Raw genomic sequence first — 25707 nt, forward strand, 5'->3', positions numbered from 1 at the left:
ACAGAATTTAACAACAACAATATATTGTCAAGTGTTCATGTTGTAGTGCCCCCAAAAGTTTACAAAATAGAATCACTATTTTACAAACAAAATAAAGGACACGTTTTATTTTAATATAATAAATATAGACTCCTGATGTGGCGCTGAAGGATAAGCACTGGGCTGGTAACCACAAGGTCAGCGGTTCAAACCCAACAGCTGCTCATTGGAAACCCTATCCAGGGTCGGTATGAGTGGAATCGACTTGACAGCACTTAAAAACAGCAACAATATTAAAATATGAACAAAGTCTATAAAAGTAAGAAATATAATACAACCACTATTTCTGAGTGACAGATGATCATTATTTTCTCCTTTGTATATATTTGTGTTTTCTATTTTATATTTAATTACATATTTATTAGAGAATAAAAGGCTAATACTTTGAAAATTCCAAATATGAAAAGTTTAAAAATCCAATCTTCTGGTAAGTCATCAAAGGGTTTTTAAAGAGCAAAGATGTCAGTTTGAGGACTATGGTGTACCTGATCCAAGCCATGGTATTTTTCATAGCCTCAGATGCTATGGAAGATCATAGAAGAATTGATGTATTTGGGTTATAGTGTTGGAAAACTATATTAAAAGTATCATGGACTGCTAGAAGGAGAGCCAGAATGCTTCCTGGAAGCCAGATGGCGAGACTGTGTCTCTCATACTTCAGACATATTATGAGAAGGGACCTGTCCCTAGAAAAGGATATCATGCTTGGTAAAGTGGAAGGTCAGCAAAAAAATGAGGAAGGCCCTCAACAATATGGGTTGGCACAGTGGCAGCTGCATTTTGCTCAAGCTTAACAATGATTTTGAGGATGACCCAGGACTGGGCAGTGTTTCATTCTGTTGTGTATAAGGTCACTAGGAGTTGAAACCTACTCAATTACTCTTAACAACAACAAGAAGCTAACATCATATGCTGGACAGAATATTAAAATATCTTTGAAAACATTGGTGAGTTAACAAGACAGTGAAGAAATATGTAACAAAATATGCAGGTTATAACAGAAATCGAGATAGGTGAGTGCAGGATTCCGGGCCATTTCTCGTCTGAGCTATCTGTCAAGTGTAGAAACGGTGACTCATACAGAAAACCTAGACAGATTTTGGTAACCTCTTAAGTCTATGATGACAGACACTGGCATTCAGAGCCCACCAAGGAGAAGTCCCTACATTTGGGGTGGATCTTAAAAGCTGTAAGAATAAGGGAGATCCAGAAATATACTGACTTTTCAAGAATTTAAAGCCAAGCTTTGAATCATCTCAAGTCCTTGTTACATTAGCCAGCTTCCAAAAGCAACCTTAAATCCTCTCTAAAGAAAAATAAAAATAAAAATCATACCATCCTTTTTATTATCGTCACTTCCCCCACCCCCAGGCAGTGTACATCTCTCAATAAAAAATGTTCACGTTTAGAAGTCGAAAAGTTAACATGATAATAACCAAAGACAGATTCACAGGGTCTCTAGCTATAGGAATGTTTACATATAAACATTAAATAACTATGCTTAATATGATCCATAAATCCAAGACAAGCCTGAGAATTTCAATACAGGACAGAATATTATGGAAATCCTAAACCTAGAAGATAATAAAGGAAATTATTTTCATTAAATTGGAGGCAGTAGAATAATCATTATATAAGACATAAAAAACCCCACTAACCATTAAGGAAAAGATTAATAAAAATAGTTTTATTAAAGTTATTAAGTTCTATTTATAATATGACCTTATTAAGAGAGTGAAGGCAAACCTCAGAGTAGCAGAAGATACTTGTAACATACACAACAAACAAAGGGCGCATATTTAGAATAGGTGAAAAGTTTCATCAAATCAATAAAAATCAGACTATCTAACAGAAAGAAATATGGTCAAGAGATTTGAACAGATGCTTCAAAAGAGAATGTTTTAGTGGTCAACAGGTAAATTAAAAGAGCGTAAGGAGGTCTGGTAGCATAGTGGTTACGAATCGGGCTGTGAACCTTAAGGCCAGCAGTTCGAAACTACCAGTCGCTCCGCGGGAGAAAGATGAGGCATTCTGCTCCTGTAAAGATTTGTAGCCTTGGAAACCCTGTACAGGTCGCTATGGTTCGGAACTGACTCGACAGCACTTAACAACAACAACTACATTTATCATCATAGAGCCAGGAAAGGAGGTTTGCAGAGTTCTTAATAGATTTGGACATAACCTTCATTGCAGTGCAGTGTTCAGGCCCACACATTCCGGTTCGCTCGTTCAGGCTCCCTCGCTCATTCTCTCTAAAGTTCATTCAGGCTCCCCAGAGGCTCACTCACTCTAGCTCTCTTTCTTCACTCACTTCACTACTACCAAGAGAGAGTCTCCTCCCTCTTTATAGTGGGGCTTAAACACAAGAGGCATAAGGAGCTCTGGTAGCATAGTGGTTATGAGTCAGGTTGCCAACCTCAAGGTCAGCAGTTAGAAACTATCAGCGGTTCCGCGGGAGAAAGATGAAGCTTTCTGCTCCTATAAAGTTTTACAGCCTCAGAAACCCTATACAGGGTCACTATGACTCCATGGTACTTAACAACAACATACACAGTAGGCATACTGCCAACATTACATCACTGGTCACATAAGCATACACTGTCATGGTACCCAAGAGAAATGCTGATTCACTAGAGTAGGCCTTCTGGCACAACTGGTCGAGAGAGCCTGACCAACCCCATTTACCCCACAATCCACACGACATAATCTACACGACAGGAATCTTTGGGAAGGGTCCTCGTGTGAAGAGTGAGGAACACCGTATCCACACATCACAACAACAATATAAACTACAGCAATATACTAGGGAGAAGCATGCAATCCCTATTATTACTGCCAAGGCTGTTCACCAGACACTACTCTAGGATGCCTACCATTCAACCGATAAAAAGTCAGACTATTCAACAGAAAGAAATATGCTCAATAGATTCGAACAGATGCTTCAAAAAAGAGAATGTCTGGGTGGCCAATCAGTAAATTAAAAGATGCTCTACATTTATCATTATCAAGGAATGAAAATTAAAGCCATTTTAAGATACTGGCTAAAAATAGCTACAATTAATGCTGGCAATGCCAAAGTTTAAGGGGTATTTGAAGCAATTTCAATGCTTACACACTGCTGGCAGGAGTGTAAACTGGTACAACCACTATGGAAAACACTTTGGCATTATCTACTAATGTTTAGGAGCTCTGGTAGCATAGTGGTTATGAGTCGAGCTGCTAACCTCAAGGTCAGCAGTTTGAAACTATAAGCTGTTCTGCAGGACAAAGATGAGGCTTTCTGTTTTGGTAAAGATTTACAACCTTGTATACATGGTCACTATGAGTTGGAACCAGCTCTACAGCAATAACTACTGCCAGTAATGTTTAAAGCACCTGAACCCTATGACTCAACAATTTCACTTCAAGGTATAAACACAAAAGAAATATGTGCTCAAGTGTACCAAAGACATTTAAAGTATTTCCATAATATCTGTGATCTGGTTTTTGTTGTTGTTAAGTGTCATCTAGTCAGGTATGATTAATAGCAATCTTGTATAGGGTTTCTGAGGAGCAGCTGGTGGGCTTGAACTGCCAACCTTGTGGTTTGCAGCCCAGTGCTGATCCTATAGCGCCATATCAGGAGTCTGGTAGCTGTAACAGTTTTATGTATCAACTTGACTCAACTATGGTTCCCAGATGTTTGGTCAAACACTAGTCTAGTTGTTGTGGAGCAGATTCATGTGCACATAGGTAAACTGGTCAGACTCCTTCCACAATGTAATCTAATTAAATCTTCTGTTAATGGTTTTAAGAACAAAAGGCAGGTCTGCTTCCAAACTATAAACAGACCTTTTGGCAGACTTTCATCTTGCTTTCTTGACCTACTTTGCAGAGCTTGGTACACAAGCCAGAAGGAGTCTCCAAATTGTCATCTACCCTATGGATTTAGGATTTGACCACCCACTCCCCACCAGTCATGTAAGCCTCTTTCTTGAAGTAAATCTCTTATATCTATGTTTCACTGGCTCGGTCTCAATAGAGAATGCTGAATAAGACAGTAGTATTATTCATAATACCTCCAGCCAGATGAAAGTATATGTCCATCAACAATAGTAGAATGAATAGACAGAAGTTTATTCTTAGAATGGATTACAATAGAACTATAAAAATGAATGGATTATAGCTACATTTCATAAGCATAATGCTGAATGAAAGAGAACCAAACGTCACACATAACCACACACACACACAATTTCATTTGTTTGCAGCTCAAAATCTTGCAAAATTAATTTGGGAAAAGTGATGTTACATTATGGGATTATAATCAATGATATGAAGCAAAATGTGTACTACTTATTGAATTGAAAACTGATCTGATCTGTAAACCTTCACCCAACTCACAATAAGTAGTTCTTTTAAAAATAAAAAGAGCAGGTTAGGCACGAAGGCAAGCAAGCACAGATGGAAGACAGATGCCACAGTGTATGAAGAACACCAAAAACCAAGGAACAGAAGCTAAAACACACCAGACCTTCTCCCAGAACCACAGCAGCTATGTGAATATCTACACAGCAGAACATGCTTCAGTCAACAATCTTATCATGTTCAGTGACATCGGTTATGCTGTCGACATTTTATTAACATTTTCACTATTCCTGTCCTAGCTTCATTTCCATTAACTTAGTTTCTCTGCTCCTAAATTTCTCTGAATTGCTAAATATTTGGTTTAGAGTAACTGTTGTCCATTGGGTCTCATATTGACCATTATTTTTTTTTAGGAATTCAGTACTCAAGAGTGGCTCCATAGCATTTTTAACAGAAGCAGTTCATCAGAACTTTTTTCCAGGTACTTCTGGGTGGACCTGAGCCTTCAACCTTTTGGTAAGCAGTTGTGCATGTTAACCATTTGCACCATCCAGGGGCTCACAGTGATAAGATACATAACTTTGAAGGTTCCTCCAATGCACAGTCCAAGACAGACTTCTCATTAACAAAGGTGGGCTGGTCTAGCAATGGCTGTGTGGCCCCTGAGGGAGGAGGCTGAGCTAAATATGCTCTAGGGGCTCTTCCCATTTTACATGATTCCATAGAGAATACAGAATAGTACCTTCTGGAATACAGCCAGATAAATTAGGTGTCTCTAAATAAATATGCTTTGTCAGATTGTTTATAATGCTGCAATATAAACTTTTAGTAAAAAGTAAACTTTTGGGGGGGGGGGGACAAATTTTATACAGAGCTTCACACACCATCATGTACATTATAGAAATTCAATCAATGTGTTAATTAACTAACTAAAATAGCAACTGCAAAGTAGACAGCTCTAAGGGGACTTGGAAGTGTTTCCCACTCACAGACTGGCACTCTCATCTGTGCCTCTTTCCTCTGCAGAAAGATGGGGGAAGGGCAAGGCATAACAGAAACAAGTAGTGGAGGACTTATGCATGAGGGAAGCTTCTTCTCTTTCCGAATCCAAACCAGCTCAGGTAGTTAGAACCTATCTCTATCTGTTTTACCACATAGATGAACAATTTGAAGTCCAATTGGATATGACAACTTCAGTGTTTTTCTTGGTTACTATAGTTAGCTAGGGGCAGTGTTTTCTGTAATGTTGTTGTTAAGTGCCATGGAGTTGGTTCTAACTCATACTGACCCTGTATAGGGTTTCTGAGGAGCAGCTGGAAAGTTTGAACTGCTGACCTTGTGGTCCAAACCGACCTTCAGTGCTTATCGTGTAGCACCATACCAGGACTCCAATATTTGAGGACAACCCCTAACTGCTCACTTCCCATTTTGCCTTAAGGGATGTAAGACAAGAGAGCAGTAATTAGAAATGTCTTCCAACTCCCTTTCCTTTCTGACTTTCACAAAATATTTAAGATAAACTCTTGAGACAGAGGCAACCTGTGCATTTTTTTTTTGAATATGGAAAATGAAAAGAGAGATTGGCGTTTTTTTCCTGCTCATCAAAGCTTTCCTAGGACACACATAGGTATTCATTTGTGACTTTCACTGCACATCAGCTAAATATGCTCTGAGTATAGAATGAATGCTCCTGGGAGGCCAACATGGCCAAATTTCGTCTCTCATACTTCGGACATATTGTCAGGAGGGACCAGTCACTGGAGAAGGATATCATGTTTGGTAAGGTGGAGGGTCAGAGAAAAAGAGGAAGACCCCCAGCGAGATGGATTGGCCAAGTGGCAGCATCAATGGGCTCAAGCGTGGCAACAATAATGAGGTTGGCCCAGGATCGGGCAGTGTTTCATTCTGCTGTGCATAAGGTCGCTATGAGTCGGTACCAACTCGATGGCACCTAACAACAACAACAAACAGAATGAGAGTTTCCAACAAGTAGAGACAGGAGTTTGAAGTGGAGACATTAGGTTAGTAGACTGGCTGGCACCACCCACATGAGAGAAAGCATCAAGATGGTCCATCTACAGGGAAGTGTGTTCCACAACAGAACCCAGTGAGTGTGCACAGACAGGTTGACTGGGGTTTATACACCGCTACAGTCAAGGGTGCATGATACACCAGGGTCCTACACAATAGTCCCTGTGCTGCTCTGAGGAGCATGCCCTTTGGACTCCAGGGGGTCAGATAGCTGGTGGAGGTCTACAGAAAATCATCTGTAAGTAGATCAGTATCTTTTCAGTCAACTGTGGAAGACTTTGTCTATGCGCCCAGAGCTGAGCATTCACAGATTCATCATAGAATTAAAGTGATTTCAGAGACTCTGTAGACCAACTTGCTGGTTGTACAGGTTCTCAGGGCCACCCAAAAGGCCATGTGGGACAACTCAGACATAGACATCTCACCTTCTCCCTCTGCTCACACCACCAGGATAGAATCAACAGTTCTAAGTCCTGATTTGTTTTGGAAGTCTCAAGACTTTTTACATTGGCTGTCCATCATCATTTTGCCATTTCAGGCTCAAGATGGTGGTGGTGGTGGTTATGTGCCGTGGAGTCGGTTCCAACTCATATCAACCCTGTACAGGGTTTCCAAGCCTGTAAATCTTTACAGGTGCAGAAAGCCTCATATTTCTCCCATGGAACAGCTAGTAGTTTTGAACTGCTGACTTTAAGGTTCACAGCCCAATTCATAACCACCACGCTACCAGAGCTCCTGGCATGGTGCTGTGGGCTAATGCGTAAGACTACAAGGTCATTTGAACTGCTAGGTTGGTGGCTCAATCTCACCAACTGCTCCTTGGAAACCCTATACAGGGTCACTATGGATCAGAATCAACTCTACGGCACTTAACAACAACAGGCTCAAGATAGCTGCACTTTTTTGGCCTCTCCCTGCTGCAAATGGCTCTCCCTGTTGACCTCTGTATTTATATTTCCAACCTGTGTTCTCTTGAGTTTCTTTCTGCTTGTCCACTCCCCATCTGTTTAAAGGCCTGAAATTTCTGCTTTATACTGTTTGTTTTTGTTTTTTCATTTCTAACCCAGGCTATTTAATTCAGGTCTTATGGCCACTTAGACTATTCTTTCTGTGTTCACCTGCCATTACATTTTTTACCTGCTATTTCCCTGCTCTAACAATCGTGCTCCACTTGAGACCTCCTAAATCAGAATGTGTGTTTTAGTAAGATACTTGGGTAATATTTATGCACATTGAATCTAAGATGCCCTATGATATGTGTCTAAGTTCTTTGCCAAATATTTCACATGTATTACCTCATTTAATCTTTAAAATCCTATATTATCTCTCAGTAACAGGAAAATTGAAGCTTAGCAAAAGTAAGAAAAGTGCCTGTGGTCACATGCTAAAGTTTATGGTGTTGTGAGGAAAATTAATGAGGGAACAAAAATTAGCCTGGGGATCTGGACTTGGAGGAAGTCAAGCTGAATTCTGAGTAAGAATTTTGGGATGGACTATTCCAGAGAGATAAAACATCGTGTGCAAAGACCCTAGCAGAAAAGAATTAGGAATGTTCCCAGAACAGAGGGAAGGGCAGTATGGATGCAGGATAGGGGCCAGCAGGATAGGACAGTGACATCCTATGACTTGCTCAGGAAGTTAGCCACAGGGAGCACTGGAGGTTTTAACGATGTGAGAAGTGTGAGCAGAGTTATAAAGGACTGTGCAGACACTACAAGAACGGAATGAAGAGGGGCCAGAGTGAGAGCAACAGGTTAGGTGGACATGGTTGAACTAGGATGGGGAGAGTAAATAGAAATGAGGGGAAATTGATAAGTTTGAGGTGCTGTTTGAAAAAAGAACTCATAGGCCTTGGACCACAACTTACTAAACATCTTTAATGCATCAGTGTCTTCTACATGGAGACTGAATAGAAGCATCACCGTCCATCTCTGCTTTCTGCCTTCCTTCCTCCCTCCCCTTCCCCCTTTCCCTCTGTCTCTTCTTCCTTCCTCCCCTCCCTTACTCCTTCCCTCGTTCCTTCCAGGAATACGGGTTTAAGATCAGAGATAGACAATGTGCTAAGAATCACAACTTTTGATTCCTCAATTTAGGATAAACAATCTGATAAAGATCAAGGGCTGTCTTTTCTTTATTTTTCTAAAAACTTTACATAAAATCCTAATACTCTAAAGGTAACCTCATGTTCTTAGCCCATCTTGTCTCTTTTCTATCTCCACTGGATTAAAAATAAAAACTTCTCATTTTATAAATATTTTTAAGAGTCTAATGGACATTCTAAGGAGCTCTGGTAGCGTCGTGGTTACAAATCAGGCTGTTAACCTCAAGGTCAGCAGTTCGAAACTACCAGCGGTTCCGTGGGAGAAAGATGAGGCTTTCTGCTCCCATAAAGATTTACAGTCTCAAAAACCCTCTTCAGGGTCACTATAAGTCGGAACCGACTCCACGGTACTTAACAATAACAACAATAATGGAGATACTAACTAACCTTGAACCACAGAAAGATGGCTTACAACCTACACATTTTTGCTTAGTTTTTCCTCCTCTAGAAACAAAAGGTTGGACGTCTGAATCCACCTAGCAGCTACACACACACACACACACACACACACACACACACAATGGTAATCTGCTTCCATAAAGATTACAGTCAAGCAAACTCTATGGGGCAGTTCTGCTCTGTCACATGGAGTTGCTATGAGTTGGAATGACAGAAGGATTTGCCATATTGTCTTGGAGATAAGCACCAGATTCTTGATTGAGATTTACTATGATGCTACCATTTGATTTCACTTGTATTCTCATTTCTCATTTACAGGTGATTTCAAAATGCACATGCTGCTGTTCTTGTAGTTAAGTGCCATCAAGTCAGTTTTGACCCATAGCAACCCTGTATAGGGTTTCTGAGGAGCGGATGGTAGGTTTGAACCACTGGCCTTGAAATCAAACCAACTTTGCAGTCCAGTGCATTAGCCCACAGTGCCACACCAGGCCCCCTACATGGCATTATAGGGTAATGGGACATTTATAGATTCAAATATGGAGTAGAGGTTTGGGGGTCACCAGTTTTATGTGTGACCTTTACATTTGTGAAGCCTGGGCCCTGGGGAAGTATGTGACTTGCACGAGGTCTCACAATGAGCTGGTGAGGTACCCAGAGTCAGAGTGTCAGAAAGCATCCTGACACTCATGGCTTTGCACCATTAAGCACAGTCATCCATACCATTAAACACAGTCATATCACTGTATGGATTTCTCTTCTGTTTCAGTACAAACACTCCACTTTCTCTTTCTTCCCATTTGCTTTTATTTTTGCCATCTGGGAACCACACCTCCATGCATTTTTTTTTCCTACCATTTCCTCAAACTTCATGGACCAAACTTCGTGGACCCAAGATATTATAGTTGTGAAACCAGTGTTGGGCTAGGAGTCAGTGAATAAATGGGTCACTGCTTATCAGTACAATCTCAACACCCCCCCCCCAATAATACACATGAAAAAATAACCATTAAGCATAAACTCACAATTTTTTGCTATAAAAAGTTATTAAAACATTGTAGAGATTTCCCAGACCAATTAGATTAAGTTTTAAGTTAGAACATGGCTTAAGACATGAAAGCATCTTAAGCCATGTGTATGCATCCAAAAGGAGTCAGAGCAAGGCTCTGCTGAGATTGAAACAAAGCAAGCACATTACGGTATGTTAACTACTGAACACAATTTACTTAGAAACAAGATTGACAGAATATCAGAAAAATTTTCATTTAGAAAATAGTTGCCTATACATCATCCATCCATCCATCTTCCATTATACCTATTCATCTGTTTTTCTAATGCCTTATTCTAGAAATGATTTGAGGCAGCGGGCCCTCGGAAAAAAGCAAGACAGTTTTGTTAAATGGAATAGTCTTACTGATGAAGTTAAAAACAAAAGACCAAAACACAAAATAGTAATCTGACAATAATATTTAGCTTATGAAACTTAAGAGTCTATAAACCATATACTGTTAAATAATGACATCTTCTCTACCCCCATATGATTCTTATATCAAATACCAGGGGGTTTAAAAAGTTCATGGAAAAATTCCATTGTCTTTTTTTTCTTTAATGTTTTATTATGAATTATGTGATCGTTTACTTGGGAGAACATTAGTTTTACATTCATCCTATCAGATATTGTTTCATTGCCATGATTACAATCCCCTCCATGCATTATCAACCAGCCAAAGGGTATACCCTGCGAGCCTGTCCCCCAGTCGTCAGCACACAGCCCCTCTGCTCCATCTCTCCACGTCATCATCTTTGCCTCCATCTCTGGCATTACTGTTTCTCTGAGTAGGGTCCCGCTCTCCACTCTTCTTCCTTGATGGTCCCAGGGACCTCCACTCCTGGTTCATTATCTTTTTTTTTTTTTTAATGTTTTATAGTGAATTATGTGATAGTTTAAATAGGAGAACATTAGCTTTACATTCATCCTATAGTATATCGATTCATTGCCATGGTTACAATCCCCTCCATGCATCATCAACCAACCAAAGGGTATACCCTGCAAGCCTGCCCCCCCGGTCTTCAGCACACAGCCCCTCTCCCTCTCTGGGTCTAAAGTTCCATTATCTTTTAATTCCATTTTCCACAAACTTTTCGAAGCCTCTTGCTATTATGGTAATTCCTACTATTTCCTTTGTGTGTGTGGTTCACATACACATTTATTGCTTTTTATAATTTTTAAAACTTATTATAATAGCCAGAAAGCATTTGTTGACTCTACTACCATATTGACTAACCTTAAAGTCATCAATACACCTTTTTCATACTTAGTGTATAATTTAAAGGCAAAACAGAATTGTCTCTCTAGAGGTTAGCCATGACAAGTAAAGATGAAAGTATGCAACACCCACAAATCCGTGTGTACAACAGCAGACACGTTACAAAGGCAGCTCCAGATCAACCAAGGGCATTACATAGCTCCTTGGATTGTGACAAAAAGAGTCAGTGAATCTTTCCCCCAATACAGAAACCAAATTGCAAGCCCTTACCTTGTAGGGCCTGTAAGCTATGAGTCTGTACGATAATGCAGAGCTGCAGGACCAGCTGGGGAGCACTTTCCAGAAAGGTGGCTAGCAAATGCAGCATACTCACATCTGCATACTCATACACCATTTTCCAGTAAAACCTCCATCTGTCATTCTCCCCACTTTGTCGGCTTCGAATACCTAAGTATATTGTATGGAAATATCTAGAAAGAAAACAGAGAAGAAAAAAGAGATGAGTGATCATTTATAATTCAAATACCAGGGTCCTCTTCCCTTTAAGTCACCATATGCAAACACGCCCAAGAAACAATACCTTGGTGACTTATAACTGAAGACACAAAGTCACTGTAAGTTTAGTACTTAGCATTCCATTGAATTGCATTATGAAGAAGAGTAGGGTAAAATATAGCTGCAAACTCAGATACAGCTAGGATTTGCAACTTTGAATGTCTACACACATCCTTTCTGGTCATTTCCTCTGTGTGCTCAACTATATTCACGAGCTGAATGAAGTAATAAAATGTATGTGTTTATAAATCCTCCTAATGTCTTTTAAGAGTCCTGGGATGTCACTGCAGGATAATGCACTGGACTGCAAGAATGAATTTCATTACCATCAGATAAGAAGAGCCAGAAGTGAAGTTGTAGTTGTTAAGTGCCATCAAGTTGGTTTAAACCTAAGATCCCTTAACACTGAGTCTCTTCAACCCAGAGACAGAAAGCTGTGATGGTAGAGGAGGGACAGAGGAGTCACAGCAACAGAACAAGGAGTCAAAGTATGAGGCAGAGTGATGGGTTTCCTAGCCCATGGAACAAGTAAAGATGAGTGACTTTGAACAGCAGGCTTGCTTGCAGAGTAGGGTACATCCAGGCATTTAATTGGAGGAGCTAGGTTCATGGACCCATGGAGCTAGAGCCGAGTGCCTTCAAGTTGAGGCTTATGGTGGAGTGGTATACTCTGGGCATTTATCAACCCTAAAAGAGTTTTGTCATATTGCTGGAGCAGGCCAGAGGCCAGGCCAGAGAGGGGCCTGTTTGTGAGTACAGCAGAGGTGAGGCTTTGCCACCGAAGTAACTGTGCCCTGCACATTTCTGATCCTGAACTGTAACGTGTTAACTTCCCTAACAAACCCCCTAACTGTGAATATGGTGTCTGAGTTCTACTTGGCCATTGCAATGTATTATTGAATCTAACTAAATAGAGCGGGCTCTGAGAGGGATGGTTGATACCATCATTTTTTGTACTTGCCAAAGACTTTTTCCCAACCTGTAAATCTCACTGGTAAAGTCTTTTGATGAGAATAAGTACTTAATTTTTACAAGGTTCCAGTTGTCTCATTTATCTTCTGTCATTCCTGCATTTTTAGTTTTGTTTGATAAACTGTGTATGCCAAAAATTAGGTTCCCTATTTTGTCCCTATGTTATCTTTCAGAAATTTTATAGTTTTAACTGTAACATTTAGGATTCTGATCCATTATGAGTTAGTTTTTGTGTATGATACAAGATATGGATTCTGATTCATTTTTTCTGCATAGCCAGTTTGCCAGCACCATTTTTATAATTACATGATTGGGTGAAAGCTTATAGAGCAAACTGGTTTTTTATTGACTAATTCATACACATTTTTCATTATTTCTTTCATCTTACTTTTTTATTGTAACTTCATATATTTTTTTAAAAGCTTTTATTGTGCATTAAGTGATAGTTTAATGGGAGAACATCAGTTTCGCACTCATCTATCATATTTCGCATCATTGCGATGACTACAATCCCCTCCATGCATCACCATTCAACAGTATTTGCTTGTATTCCCTCTGCTGTGATTTTTTTTTTTTTTTTTTTTTGATGTACACAAAAACACTCGGGGATATATAATCATCTAAACAATCCAAGAGCACATTCTGCAACCCTGCCTATTGGCCGCCAGCATACAGCCTTTCTCTTTCTATGAGTCTAGAGCTCTCAGTTGCTCTGTCTCTCAATGTCATCATCTTTGCTTCCATCTCTGGTATCGCTACTTCTCTGGATAGGGCACCACATTCCACTCATGCTCTTCTTCCCTGATGGCCCTAGGGTCCTCTGTTCCTGGACTGTAAGATTAACTACTCCCCACTTTATATTACAGAACTTCTACCTTTACAGTTGTGATGATCACAATTAGTCATGATAACAATTGCTCACTATTGTAATTCATACACTTTTGAGTTGTGACATTGATTGCTATCTCCATGATGTAACAGTACTTTTCCCACTTGAAGCTCAAGAAATCACATGACATATTGCAATGGGCAAATCTGCTGCAAAAGAGATCTTTAAAGTGTTATAAATTTCAAGAGGGAACCTAGAGCCAGGGGGCCTGGAGGAAGGCAGAATCTCCAGTGAGTAGTATCCAATCTGTCTAGGCGGAGCTGATGAAATGGAAAGCAGATGGGTCTCTTGTGATACAATAGTGAATAATTGTTATCAGGACTGATTGTGAGGGTTGGAAATGTAAAGGTAGACGTTTTATAGCAAGGAGGGGAGTGATTAACTTTCCAGTCTAGGAGTGGAGGTCCCTAGGACCATCAACGGAGAAGAGCGGAGAGTGGGACCCTACCCAGAGAAGCAGTGATGTCTGAGATGGAGGCAGAGACGATGACGTGGAGCAATGGAGCAGCTGGGGACGTTAGATCCAGAGAGGGAGAGTGACTGTGTGCTGAAGACTGGGGCGGAGGGATGGGGGGAGTGTAGGGGGCAGGCTTACAGGGTATACCCTTTGTTTGGTTGATGATGCATGGAGGGGATTGTAACCATGGCAATGAAATGATATACGATAGAATGAATGTAAAACTAATGTTATCCCATGTAAACTAGCATATAATTCACAATAAAAACATTTAAAAAAAAAGTATTATAGAGCAAATATGTCACTTTCAGAATCAAGGTGCTCCTGACCCAAGCTATAGCATTTTCAATAGCCTAATATGTATATGTATTGGAGTACTGGTGTGTACAGATATGACACTGGATAAGCACTGGACTGCTAAGCACAGAACCAGAAGTTCAAACCTACTAGCTGCTTCTTAGAAACCATATACAAGGTCACTATGAATCAGAACAGACTCAATGGCATTCAACCACAACAATATGTATATGAAAGCGGGACAATAAATAAGGAAGACGGGGGGTGGGGTGGGAAGAATTGATATATTTGAGTTATGTTGTTTGCAAAGAATATTGACTATACTCTGGATAGCCAGAAGAATAAACAAAAATATTTTGGGAGATGTACAGACAGAATGTTTTCATCTCATGAACTTTGGACACACTATAAGGAGGGAGCAGTCCCTGGAGAAGTACATCATGCTTAGCAAAGTAGAGGGTCAATGATAAAGAGGAATTATAATATTTATAATTATAGATGGATTGGTACAGTGGCTGTAACAGTGGGCTCAAACATAGTTCCAATTCCAATGATGGTGCAGGATTGTCGGGTAAGTGCTTCATTCTGTTTTATATAGGGACACTCTGAGTCAGAACTGACTCGATGGCACTTAACAACTTCAGCAACAATCTTCCCTTCCCTTCCATATATTCTATAATGGACTGTGTTCTGGAACTGTGTTTCCTGAATTTACAACCTCACTATCTTTCCTTGGTGTGGCACTGTGGGTTAGCGCGCTGGACTGCAAGGTCAGTTTGAATAGCAAGGTTGGTGGTTCAAGCTCACTAGCCGCTCCTTATGAGTTGGAACTGACACGATGGCACTTAACAAAACAACATCTTTTGATGTGACTATTATAATATTGTCCTACTTGGTCTTTCTGACCTCAGTAAGCAGTATGAGGGGGCTTCAAAAAGTTCATGGAAAAAATTCCATTATCTTTTAAATCTATTTTTCCATGAACTTTTTGACTCCCCCTCATATAGTCATGTTGTTGAGAGAAAGTTCTGCTAAAAGGGATCCTGGATAGAGTGGGAGAAAATGTAGAACAAAACTCAAAATTAGTATAAGAAAACAAAAACTGGACTTATTGGTCAGAAAGAGGCTGGAGGAACCTGAGAATATGACTCTTGATCACCCTTCAGGTCTGGAAAGGAACTCACTCTGGTGGCCCAATTTTCAGCTAAGCAATAGATATAGAGAGCGGACAACACTAGTAAGGTAAGTTCACCAGGAATTTTCAGTCATTCAAAATCAAAACGGCCACATTTTCCTCAAGACAAAGTAAAGAAGGGATGAGAAGGTGGGTGAATGGAAACAGGAAGCATAGGGAGGAGGCAGGATAACTGTTGTTGCATGGAGGGGATTGCAGTCATTGAGACGAAACAGTGTTTGATTTGTTGAATGTAAAACTGATGATGTCATCTACAAGCCTTCACTCAATTCACAAAAAAGATTTTAAAAAAAGAGCTCTTAAATCTGATTTTTTGGGTTTCTGTTTTGGTTCTGTAACCTACTAACAGCATATTAGGATTAACATTTTTCTGCCTCAGTACTTCCATCTCTAAAGGGGGGAAATAATAGTATAAATCATACAGGCTGATATGAGACTTAAATGAGATCATCAAAGCAAAGAGCTTTGCACAGAGCCCAGTAAATAGTAAGCATTCAATAAACACTGTTCTTAGTATTAATCAATCTTGAACTCTCTAATGTATTCTTCCTATTCCTCCCAGAGTAATCTCTTACATAAACTTAATAGAATCTCTGCTTTCTTAAAAACCTCAATGATTTACTACTGCCTGGAAGATAAACAGTAAACTCAAACAATATAAATAAAGATATTTCAGACTTTTAGTTGTACCTTTCTAACCTAACCTTTGGTCCCCTGCCCTGTACCTACCTCTCTGGCCTGTACCCTATTTCTAACCTCATCAAAGTACTTGCTGCTGTTTGGATCTGTATTCACTCCTCAGTACCTTTGCTCTTGTGGTTCCCTTGATCTGGAATACCTCTCTATATGTCTTGTCTTTATCATTTCATAAGAACGAAATATTCTCTTTATGAATCTTCTTGCTCACCTTCTCTTCCCACCCAGTAGAAATCGCCATTCTATTCTTTGTGTTGCAACTATTCCTAATGAAATCTTGACCATAAAAACAAACATTATTTCTGCATTTATTCATTTGTAAGTTCAACCCATATTCTCCAATATAAGCTCCCAAAAGGAAAAGAATATCTTTTTCTATGAGCACATTTAGTATTTATAATTTTTTACTTTCCTCTAAGGAAGCTAAGAAGTCACTCTAGAGTTTTGAGTAGAAAAGTAGCATAGTCTGACCTGCATTTTCACAGGACAAATTTGGCTGTGCAAGGAGCTCTGGTAGCGTTGTGGTTATGAGTTGGGCTGCTAACCTCAATAGCCAGCAGTTGAAAACTACCAGCCGTTCTGCGGGAGAAAGATGAGGCTTTTTGCTCCTGTAAAGATTTACAGCTTTGGAAATGCTATGCAGGGTTGCTATGAGTCAGAACTGACTCTATGGCACATTACCCCTCCACCACCACCACTTTGGCCGTGCAAGTGATTAATGTGCTTGACTGCTAACCAAAAAGGTAGAGGTTCAAGACCACCTAAGGGTGCCTTGAAGTAAAGGCCTTATAATCTAATTCCCAAAAGTCAACCATTAAGAACCGCATGGATCACAGTTCTACTATAACACACATGGGGTTGCCATGAGTTTGAGCTGATTCAACAAATGGTAGAGGTACTTTGGTTGCTGGTGGAAAAGAGTGAGAAAGCAGAGCAAGGGAGGAAGTAGGAAAGCTATTGCAATGGTCCAGGTAAGGGAAGATGCTGACTTTGATTGAGTCAGGAGAAGTATTGTTGGAAGAGGTCATGGTTGGGATATGCTCCTATTGTAAAGTGAGTGCTGACTAGTTGTATGTTGAATGAAAAAATTAATAAATGCTGTGCATTGTTTTTATAACAGAAGTTTTAAATCCATTACAACTATGTCACTAACAAAGACAGTGGTAATCTTACAAATGCCCCTCCATGATCTATTTTATTCTGATCTTCACTTAGGAAAGAGATTATGCATAAACTCAGCACTCTGCTGACACAAGTCTGTGACTCAAGGTTTGCCTGCTTCTGGAACAATGAAACATTTGTTTTTGTAGCAGCTGGAGTTAATAGTTAACTGATACTGGTGGACGGTTTCCTCCATGGATAAAAACAGCAAGTATCTGGCCTCATGGAGTTTCACATAATAAGACACAAAAAAATGTGTGAGTCTAGTATAGCAAGAAAAGCTATTTCCAGGTTTTGGCTGGGGATTTTTAAGTAATCTTAACTTTTGGTTAGGGAAAATGGTCCATCCAAATCCAGAGGGCAGGACAACTCAAATCCATGTGTCTATGGTGCAGTGACTCATAAAAGTCCTTACAGCAAAGTGCATCGGCAAGGGAGCTCTCTCTGCAATTCCATACAACATAGACACTTTTAGATGGGTCAACTTACAAACAATAAAGTGGTCAAAGATTCACCAAAAAATCTCCATCTCTGAAAGCCCTACCCCTGGAAAGCAAGGGTTAGGATGGTGCCTATGAAGTACAACAGTGGTGTCCTAGCCATACTTTAAGGAGTACTGGGTTACACATCGGGCAGGAAATTCGAATTCACCAGCTGCTCCACCAGAGAAAGATGAGGCATTCTGCTCCCATAAAGATTTACAGGCAGGGTTGCTGTAAGTCTGAACCAATTTCACAACACATAGCAGTAACAGCAACAGCATGCATACTTTTGCTCCGTTAAAATAATAGGCAAAGAACATGCATAGACAGCACAAGAAAAATTAGCCACAGGAAATGCATTGGCTTTGTTTTCTATCACAATTCTATTACCATGAAAAGGGATCCAAATCATTCCACAGAAGGAAAAAGACAAGAAGATATGCATACTACAAAGAAATTAGTTATATAAACCTTTGGTCTAGTTAATACTCTACTTTCTTGTTCCCAGTCATATGATTGGTTCATTCCTTAATGATATGGATTTGGTTCCAAAATCTGACTCTTGAATACATGGCCATGTCTGACAGTGAGAAATTTTCTGATATTTGTCCTCTTTCAGCATCTATTCTTTGCTTTTGACACATTCTCTGAAGTCCATATAGTATAAACTCAATTCATCTTCTCTGTAGCAAGCTTCAAATATTAGAAGATAAACATTAGTCCACAGAGGTTTTTCTCTTTCTCTCTTCCCTGTGGTAAATTCTAGTGCCTTCAGTCATTCCTCCCACCATATTTCAAGCTCTCAAGCTGCTTTGGCCCCTCTATGACATGCTTTAAATTATCTTTCACAGGGTTCAGAATTTTCATTGCTTAAAAAAATAATAAAAGTGATATTGTTGTTAAGTGCCGTAGAGTCAATTCCGACTCACAGTGAACCTGTATAGGGTTTCTGAGGAGCAACTGATGAGTTTGAACTGCCAAGCTTGCTTCCAGTTCAAACTAACCTTGCAGTCCAGCACATTAACCCGCAGTGCTACACCAGGACTCCTGTGGTGTGGTTATGTGCCGTGGAGTCAGTTCCGAGTCATAGTGACCCTGTACAGGGTTTCCAAGGCTGTAAATCTTTACGTCAGCAGAAAGCCTCATCTTTCTCCTTTGGAACAACTGGTAATCTTGAACTCCTGATCCTGAGATTAGCAGCCCAATTCGTAACCAGTACGTTACCAGAGCTCCTTAATAAAAGCTCCACAATAAAACGGATACATTTGCATTATATTTTCTTACTGTTAAGTTAAGACTGCCCTCTGCTCTGATTATTTTAGATCAAGCTTCTTTACCATTGGTTAACATTCCCATGCCACTTTGCCACAGTTTTAACTTATTTATGTAAAATTAATTTGGATAGTTTTCTTTGTTTTCCCATTTTATTGAATCATTTGATAAACAACATTTGCAAATTTGATTATGGAACAGAAATAATGGGTGATTTGCCCCCATTATGTGTCATGGTAAGGAATTTCTGTGGGGTACAGTTAAGCACTTAACTACTAACTAGAAGGTTGGTTGGTTGGTCGAATCCACCCAGTGGCTACTTGGAATAAAGACCTAGAGATCTAATTCCCAAACATCACTGATTAAAAACCCCGTGAATCCTGCTTCTACTATAACACACAAGGGATCACCATGAGTTGGAACCAACTGGAAGGCAAACTGGTTTAAACTGGCTTACTGTATCAGGGCACCATACAGTGAGAGTGGGGAAATGAAGGATACTATTAGTGCTGCTTTGTTTTTGACCCATAATGACCCTGTATAAGGTTTCTGAGAGCAGCTGGTGGAATTAAAATGCCAACTTTGTGGTTCAAACTGACCTTGATGTCCAGCGCATTATTCTGCAGTGCCACACCTATAAATCCTCAAATGGCAGTGTTGCCTTCCTGCTGGAAGGAAGTTGACCAGAAAGTTGAAGCCCTTGGACTAATTTCATTTAACCACTTAAAAATTGTAAATCTATCCCTAAAGTATGCATATATGTGTACATGTGTGTGTCTGTGTTATATGTTCCTGTAGATCTTTTTGATCATATACAAGTGTACAGTACCACAAGTAACATAAATTGTACCATTGAGCCATTTTTGATTTATAGTGACCCTGTCCAGGGTTTCAGAGGAGTGACTGGTGGGTGTGAACTGCTGACCTTAAAGTTAGCAGTCCAGTGCTTATCCTACAACACCACATAGTGGTACAAAATATAGTGGGTATTATCTGAAACAATTTTCAAAAAGCAACTTTTCTTTAGAAGAATTTTGTGTTAGGACATAAAATAGATCAATATTTTTCAATGTTTTGTTATTGTGTGAATTCAATCAAATGCTTGCTCGATTTTTTGGTGAATAGTTGACGGCACTTAACAACAACAGTTGTAGTTATAAAGAGTAATTGTGACCCTGGAGAAGCATCTGCGGAGAGCTAGTGCTTTGATACCGTTTTTTTTTTTTTCTCTTTGGTCTCTAAGACTTGGTCTCCTCCTCTCTAGTTTGTGATTCTGAAGAAAGCTCAGACAGAAAGAGGAACTGGAGACTGGCAGCAAACCTGGAGGGGCATCAAGAGTTATCAGTGAAGTGGAGAAAGACAAGTTTCTCAAGCAAAACTGCTTTAGTAATAAATATTTTGGAGTTTCTGTGTTGTACACTACACAGTAACACAATTCTCTAAAGTTTTTAGCATGGGCTTCATGGCTCAGTAAGATCCAATGCCTTCCTACCTCTCCAATTACTTCTCTCACTATGAAAGCCCATACACTTTATTCTGCAGCAAAATTAACATACTTAATATCAGAATCTAGAACATTATTCCACATCTTTGTGCCTTTGCATATATAGTCCCCTTGGCTTGAAATGTCCCTTCCACATTCATGTTACCATTTTTAGGTGGCCTTACAACTTTTTTCCACTAAGGAAATTTGTATTTGTGCTTTAATGTCCTGCTAAAATGTATCACTTCTGAAGGCCTTGCTTGATACACAATATCCCCAGCCACAGAAAGAACCATTCTTTGTAGTTTACCATATACCAGCTATCTCACTGTTGTGAAATTATTTGCTTATATATTATTGGTTGGTTTCTGGGTCCAGACTGCTCAGGTATTCACCACATATGAGCTTAATTAAATGGAACTGGAAACAACTTAAAATGTATTTATAGCCTATATCATATTAGTTTTTGCTTCCACTTGGAAGTAAACTCTTGTTTATGATATTTAACGAACATTAGCACTATGGATATTATAGTGTGTGAGGACAGTTTTCTACTTTCTCTAAATCAACAGTGATGGAAATCAAGAGTGCTATGATCATAACTTTGAGTCCTGGTGTGGTGCAACAGGATAATCACAGGTCCAAGGTCGGCAGTTCAAGCTCACCAACTGCTCCTCAGAAACCCTATATAGGGTCGTTATGAGTCAGAACCAATTCGACAGCACTTAACAATAACAATGTCATAACTTAGTCATGGGGAAATGTCAGCTTGGGCTTTTGTTGTACCCAGCAGTTGCATTTGTGTTCTGGAAAATGGTAAGAATAAAGAGGTCTAGCATTCTCAAGTGACTGTCTTCATCTCTTCAATATGTAGTTTCCAACATTTTAGACATACTAAGAAACAAACAAAACAAACCTTCATCTGCTGTTGAAAGGGAATGGTGAAATAGATTAAGATTGATATAAAGAAAAATCATGCGCTATGTCTGTTCCTATTTGTTTCTCACAGCATGGTAAGAAGAATTTGCCCTAAGTGGGTGGTTTATCATAATGTGATGGCTTCCCTGTTGCTGTGATTCTGTAAGTTATGCCACCATATTTTACATATCAGCAGGGTCACCCATGGAAGACAGTTTTCAGCTGAGCTTCCAGACTAAGACTAGGAAGGAGAAGAGATAGATGGACTACTTATGAATATTTAGTCACTGAAAATCTTATGAATAGCAGAGGAACACTGTCAGATAGCATCAGAATACTGAATATTGAAACATGATGAAGAACACCAGAATATTGTCAAATATAGTGCCAGAAGATGAGCCCCCTCAAGTTGACAGGCACTCACAATACAACTAGGAAAGAGCTGCCTCCTCAAAGTAGAGTTGAGCATGATGACATGAATGGAATAAAGCTTTTGGAACCTTCATCTGCTGGTGGGGCACACTCAAGATGAGTAGAAACAGTGGTTATGAATTGGGCTGCTAACCTCAAGGTTGGCAGTTCAAAACTTCCAGCAGTTCCACAGGAAAAGATGAGGCATTCTGCTTCTGTAAAGATTTACAGCCTCGGAAACCCTGTACAGGGTCACTATGAGTCGGAACCGACTCCACGGTACTTAACAACAACAATAAGAAGAAGAACATGGAATGTACAAAGTATGAATCCAGGAAAATTAGAAGTTGTCAAAAATGAAATGGAACACATAAAGATAAATATCCTAAGTATTATTAGTGAGCTAAAATGGGCTGTTTGGGGTTCATTCAGCTTCTTGTATGTTTATGTTCTCATCTTTCATGATGTTAGGGAAATTTTTTTTCAATAACTCTTTGACAATTTTCTCTGTGCTTTTTATTGTCTCTTCCTGTTCTGGAATTTCAATTATCCATAAGTTGTTCCTCTTCATGGTGTTACACATAACTCTTAGGCTTTCTTCAGATTTTTTTTCTTTTTCTAGTATTCTGGTGGTAGCTGTATGCCATGGAGTCGGTTCTGACTCATAGCGACCCCCTACAGGGTTTTTGAGGTTGTAAATCTTTATGGGAGCAGAACGCCTCATCTTTTTCTGGTGGACCAGCTGGTAGTTTCAAACTGCTGACCTTGCGCTTCACAGCCCGATTCATAACCACTATGCTACCAGAGCTTCTAGTATTCTAGTAATGAGATATTTATCTTCTAGTTCATTAATTTGGGCTTCCATTTCTTGGACTCTACTCCTTTGTCATTTCAATGTATCGTCCATTTCTGAGAGCTTAGTATTAATCCTCTGGATTTCTAATAGCAGGTTTTATGCTGGTTTAACATTTTTCATTTATTTTGTTTGTTCTTTAGGCGTTTTCCTGAAATCTTCTGAAGTTTTTTTCTGTGTTCTCCTTGCTTTCCTCGAACTTTCTGTCAACCCTTTGAAGGTACCTAAATATCAGTCTTTTGAATTCTTTTTAAGTTAGTTCCATTACCTTTTCTTCCTCAGAAACATTTTATGGCTCTGCATCTTGGTCATTCTCTCTTGTTTCTTTGTGTGAGTTAAAGTTGTCTGTTGTCTCTGGGGCATTGTAGTGTTGCTGTATTTGTATTTAAATGAGGATTTTATGTTGATGTGTCCTTAGGCTCTCAGCAGCTGTCTCCTATGAGTGTAGTTTGAAAATGGAAGTGTGTGCACCTCATTCACCATTTGTGTCCATCAGTTCAAGGTGGGTTTGGCTGGTGTTGGCTGCTGCCTAACATTGATTAGGTGGCATAGGAGCTGGTATTGGCTCTTGCCAAGTTGATGGAGCTGCAGAGGGTACAGTGTGGCTGTGCTGTATGGGCCTGGTTGCTGTCTTCTATTGGTGGAAAAGAGAAAATCCCTAAAAGATAAAATCCCTCTGTCATACACACACAAGAAAACAAAACAGAATAAACAAACAAGGTACCAAAAATGAAAAGAGAAAATAACAAATAAGAGGAAATAAAAGGAAGAAAGAAAAACAAACAGTGAACCAGCAAGAGGAAAAATAAAAAGAGAACATACAGAGTTAGTAAAGAAAGATCAAAAGGGAAAAAAGAAAGAAGGGAAATGAGAACCAGAAGAAATGAAGGAAAACCAAAAGTGGAGATAGAAGTATAAAATTCAAGGGAATGCAAAGAGGAAAAGGAGGAGAAAGACTAAACAAACAAAACCACTGAAACAACAAAAGGAATAACAAGCCTCAAAACCAAACGAAAAAAAGCAGTGCAGATGTTGGACTCGAGAAGAGAAAACTTTTGGTGGGGCTCTGTCAGTCTAGGAGCTCAAAAAGTAGGTGTGGGAGGGATGTGACAAGGAAGTTCCTGGCTCTAGATGGAATTTCTATTGGCCTTGGTGCTGTCTATGTTCATGACACTCAATCCCAAAGTAGTTCCTGAAGCCCTTGATAGAGCAGGTTTCATTGTCTGTAATGACCATAGGACAGCTGGGAGCAGGGTGACTGGTTAAATATTGGTCTGTTGGCTCTGCAGGTTCTTAGGTCTGAGCTGACATCATCTAAATCCAGGCACAACAGCAGCACAGCTGGCCTCTGCCTCACACCATGTCGCTCCAAAGTCCCAGAGACAGGGTCTGCATTTTGGGTGGATGAAGGTGGGAGCTGGGCAGACCTCTGGTGACCAGGGGAAGATGGGGGGAAAGGAGGAATTGCACCTCTCCTGTCTCCTGTGTGAATCTGTCCTTCCAGACCCTGTGTATACCAGAACAAAACCTTGCCAATATCTTCTGTTGTCAAAGCTGCTCACACAAGTTCAAGATGGTCTGATTGCTTCTGACTGGCTATTCCCTAGTCAGTTTCCCTCTTTTTCCATTCCTCCTAACAAACATTAAATCCACTTCTCTAACCTTTCTTCTGAAGTTCAGGATTCCAGAGTTTTCATCTGTCTGTTTTGTTTGATCTTTTGGATCTTTGTTGAAGAGGGTCTGTGAAGTACCTCTGCTTAGTGTGCCATCTTACAGGATGTCCTAGTGGAATATTCTTATTACTTAAGAAATAATAGTTGTGGTAGACTCAGAACTTTCATTCTAAATTCTGTTTGCTTGATTTTATAACAAATATGGATGAGTCCAAATGTGTGCTCACATCAATGACAAGAATTGCTTTGCGGCATTTACTAAACACTTGAGTTTAGTAAATATTCGAACAACTAATATGAACAGTTTGTAACCTTAAAAGTTAATAGAAAGATCCATGGTCTTGAGGCATCCAACCTTCCTCATACAAGGAGGTTTCCAAAAATTTGTAGAAAAATGGAATTAAACCACAATGAATTCTTCTGTCAACTTTTTGAAGTTCCCTCATATATTGGTCAGTCAAGTGGAGAAGAGGAAAAAGGGTAGGATATAAACAACAGATACCTTCATACAATTCAGCCTTTGCTGTGTTCCTGGGTGGCTCCTGGGTTCTGTCTGAAGTGTCCACAGCTTATGCACATTACAGGGACTGATTTAACCAGTCATCCGATGCTTGGAGCTGTTTAGGTCCTAATGTAATAATTTTGCTTTCTTTTTTTTACTTTTTGTCCTTCTGGTTGTTGTTAAGTGCCATCAGGTCAATTCTGACTCATAGCAATCCTGTATAGAGTTCCCAAGGAGCAGCTGGGGAGTTTGAACCATTGACCTTGTGGTTAGCAGGCCAGTGCTTATGCTAGTGCTATATCACTTTATTACTATTGATATTATTAATAATTTATAATAATTTTATGGTTTAGGTATTCATTTACCCATTCTAGGGGAAGAAGAAATTCAAACTGTTGTCTCTCCAGAATCGTGGGAGAATTTGTTGTTGCAAATTGCCTCACGTCAACTCCAAGTCAGGGGGACCCCATGTATACCAGAACAAAACCTTGCCCAGTGCCATCCTTGTGCTCATTGGTATACCTGAGTCTGTTGTGGCCATTGTGTATTGTACGTGCCTTCCAACCCAGGTGACTCATCTCCCAGAAATTATAATAGATAATGTTCTGTTGCAATCAGTGTTTCATTGACTAATTTTTAGAATTAGAGTCCTGATGTGGCACTGTGGGCTAATGCGTCAGACTGCAAAGTTGTTTGAACTACAAGGT

The 25707-nt window shown here is 39.7% G+C and overlaps 1 protein-coding gene across 1 annotated transcript in view; it reads right to left on the reverse strand.

Moving 5' to 3' along the window:
* Positions 1-25707, reverse strand: part of XKR4 (XK, Kell blood group complex subunit-related family, member 4) — a 674599-nt gene that overhangs the window by 218220 nt on the left and 430672 nt on the right. The window contains exon 2 of the mRNA XM_006871847.1: positions 11455-11654. Within this exon, the coding sequence (XP_006871909.1) occupies positions 11455-11654 (200 nt within the window). The remainder of the gene's footprint in view (positions 1-11454; positions 11655-25707) is intronic.

Source organism: Chrysochloris asiatica, unplaced genomic scaffold (assembly GCF_000296735.1).
Source record: "Chrysochloris asiatica unplaced genomic scaffold, ChrAsi1.0 scaffold00176, whole genome shotgun sequence".
NCBI classification, from domain to species: Eukaryota; Metazoa; Chordata; class Mammalia; order Afrosoricida; family Chrysochloridae; genus Chrysochloris; species Chrysochloris asiatica.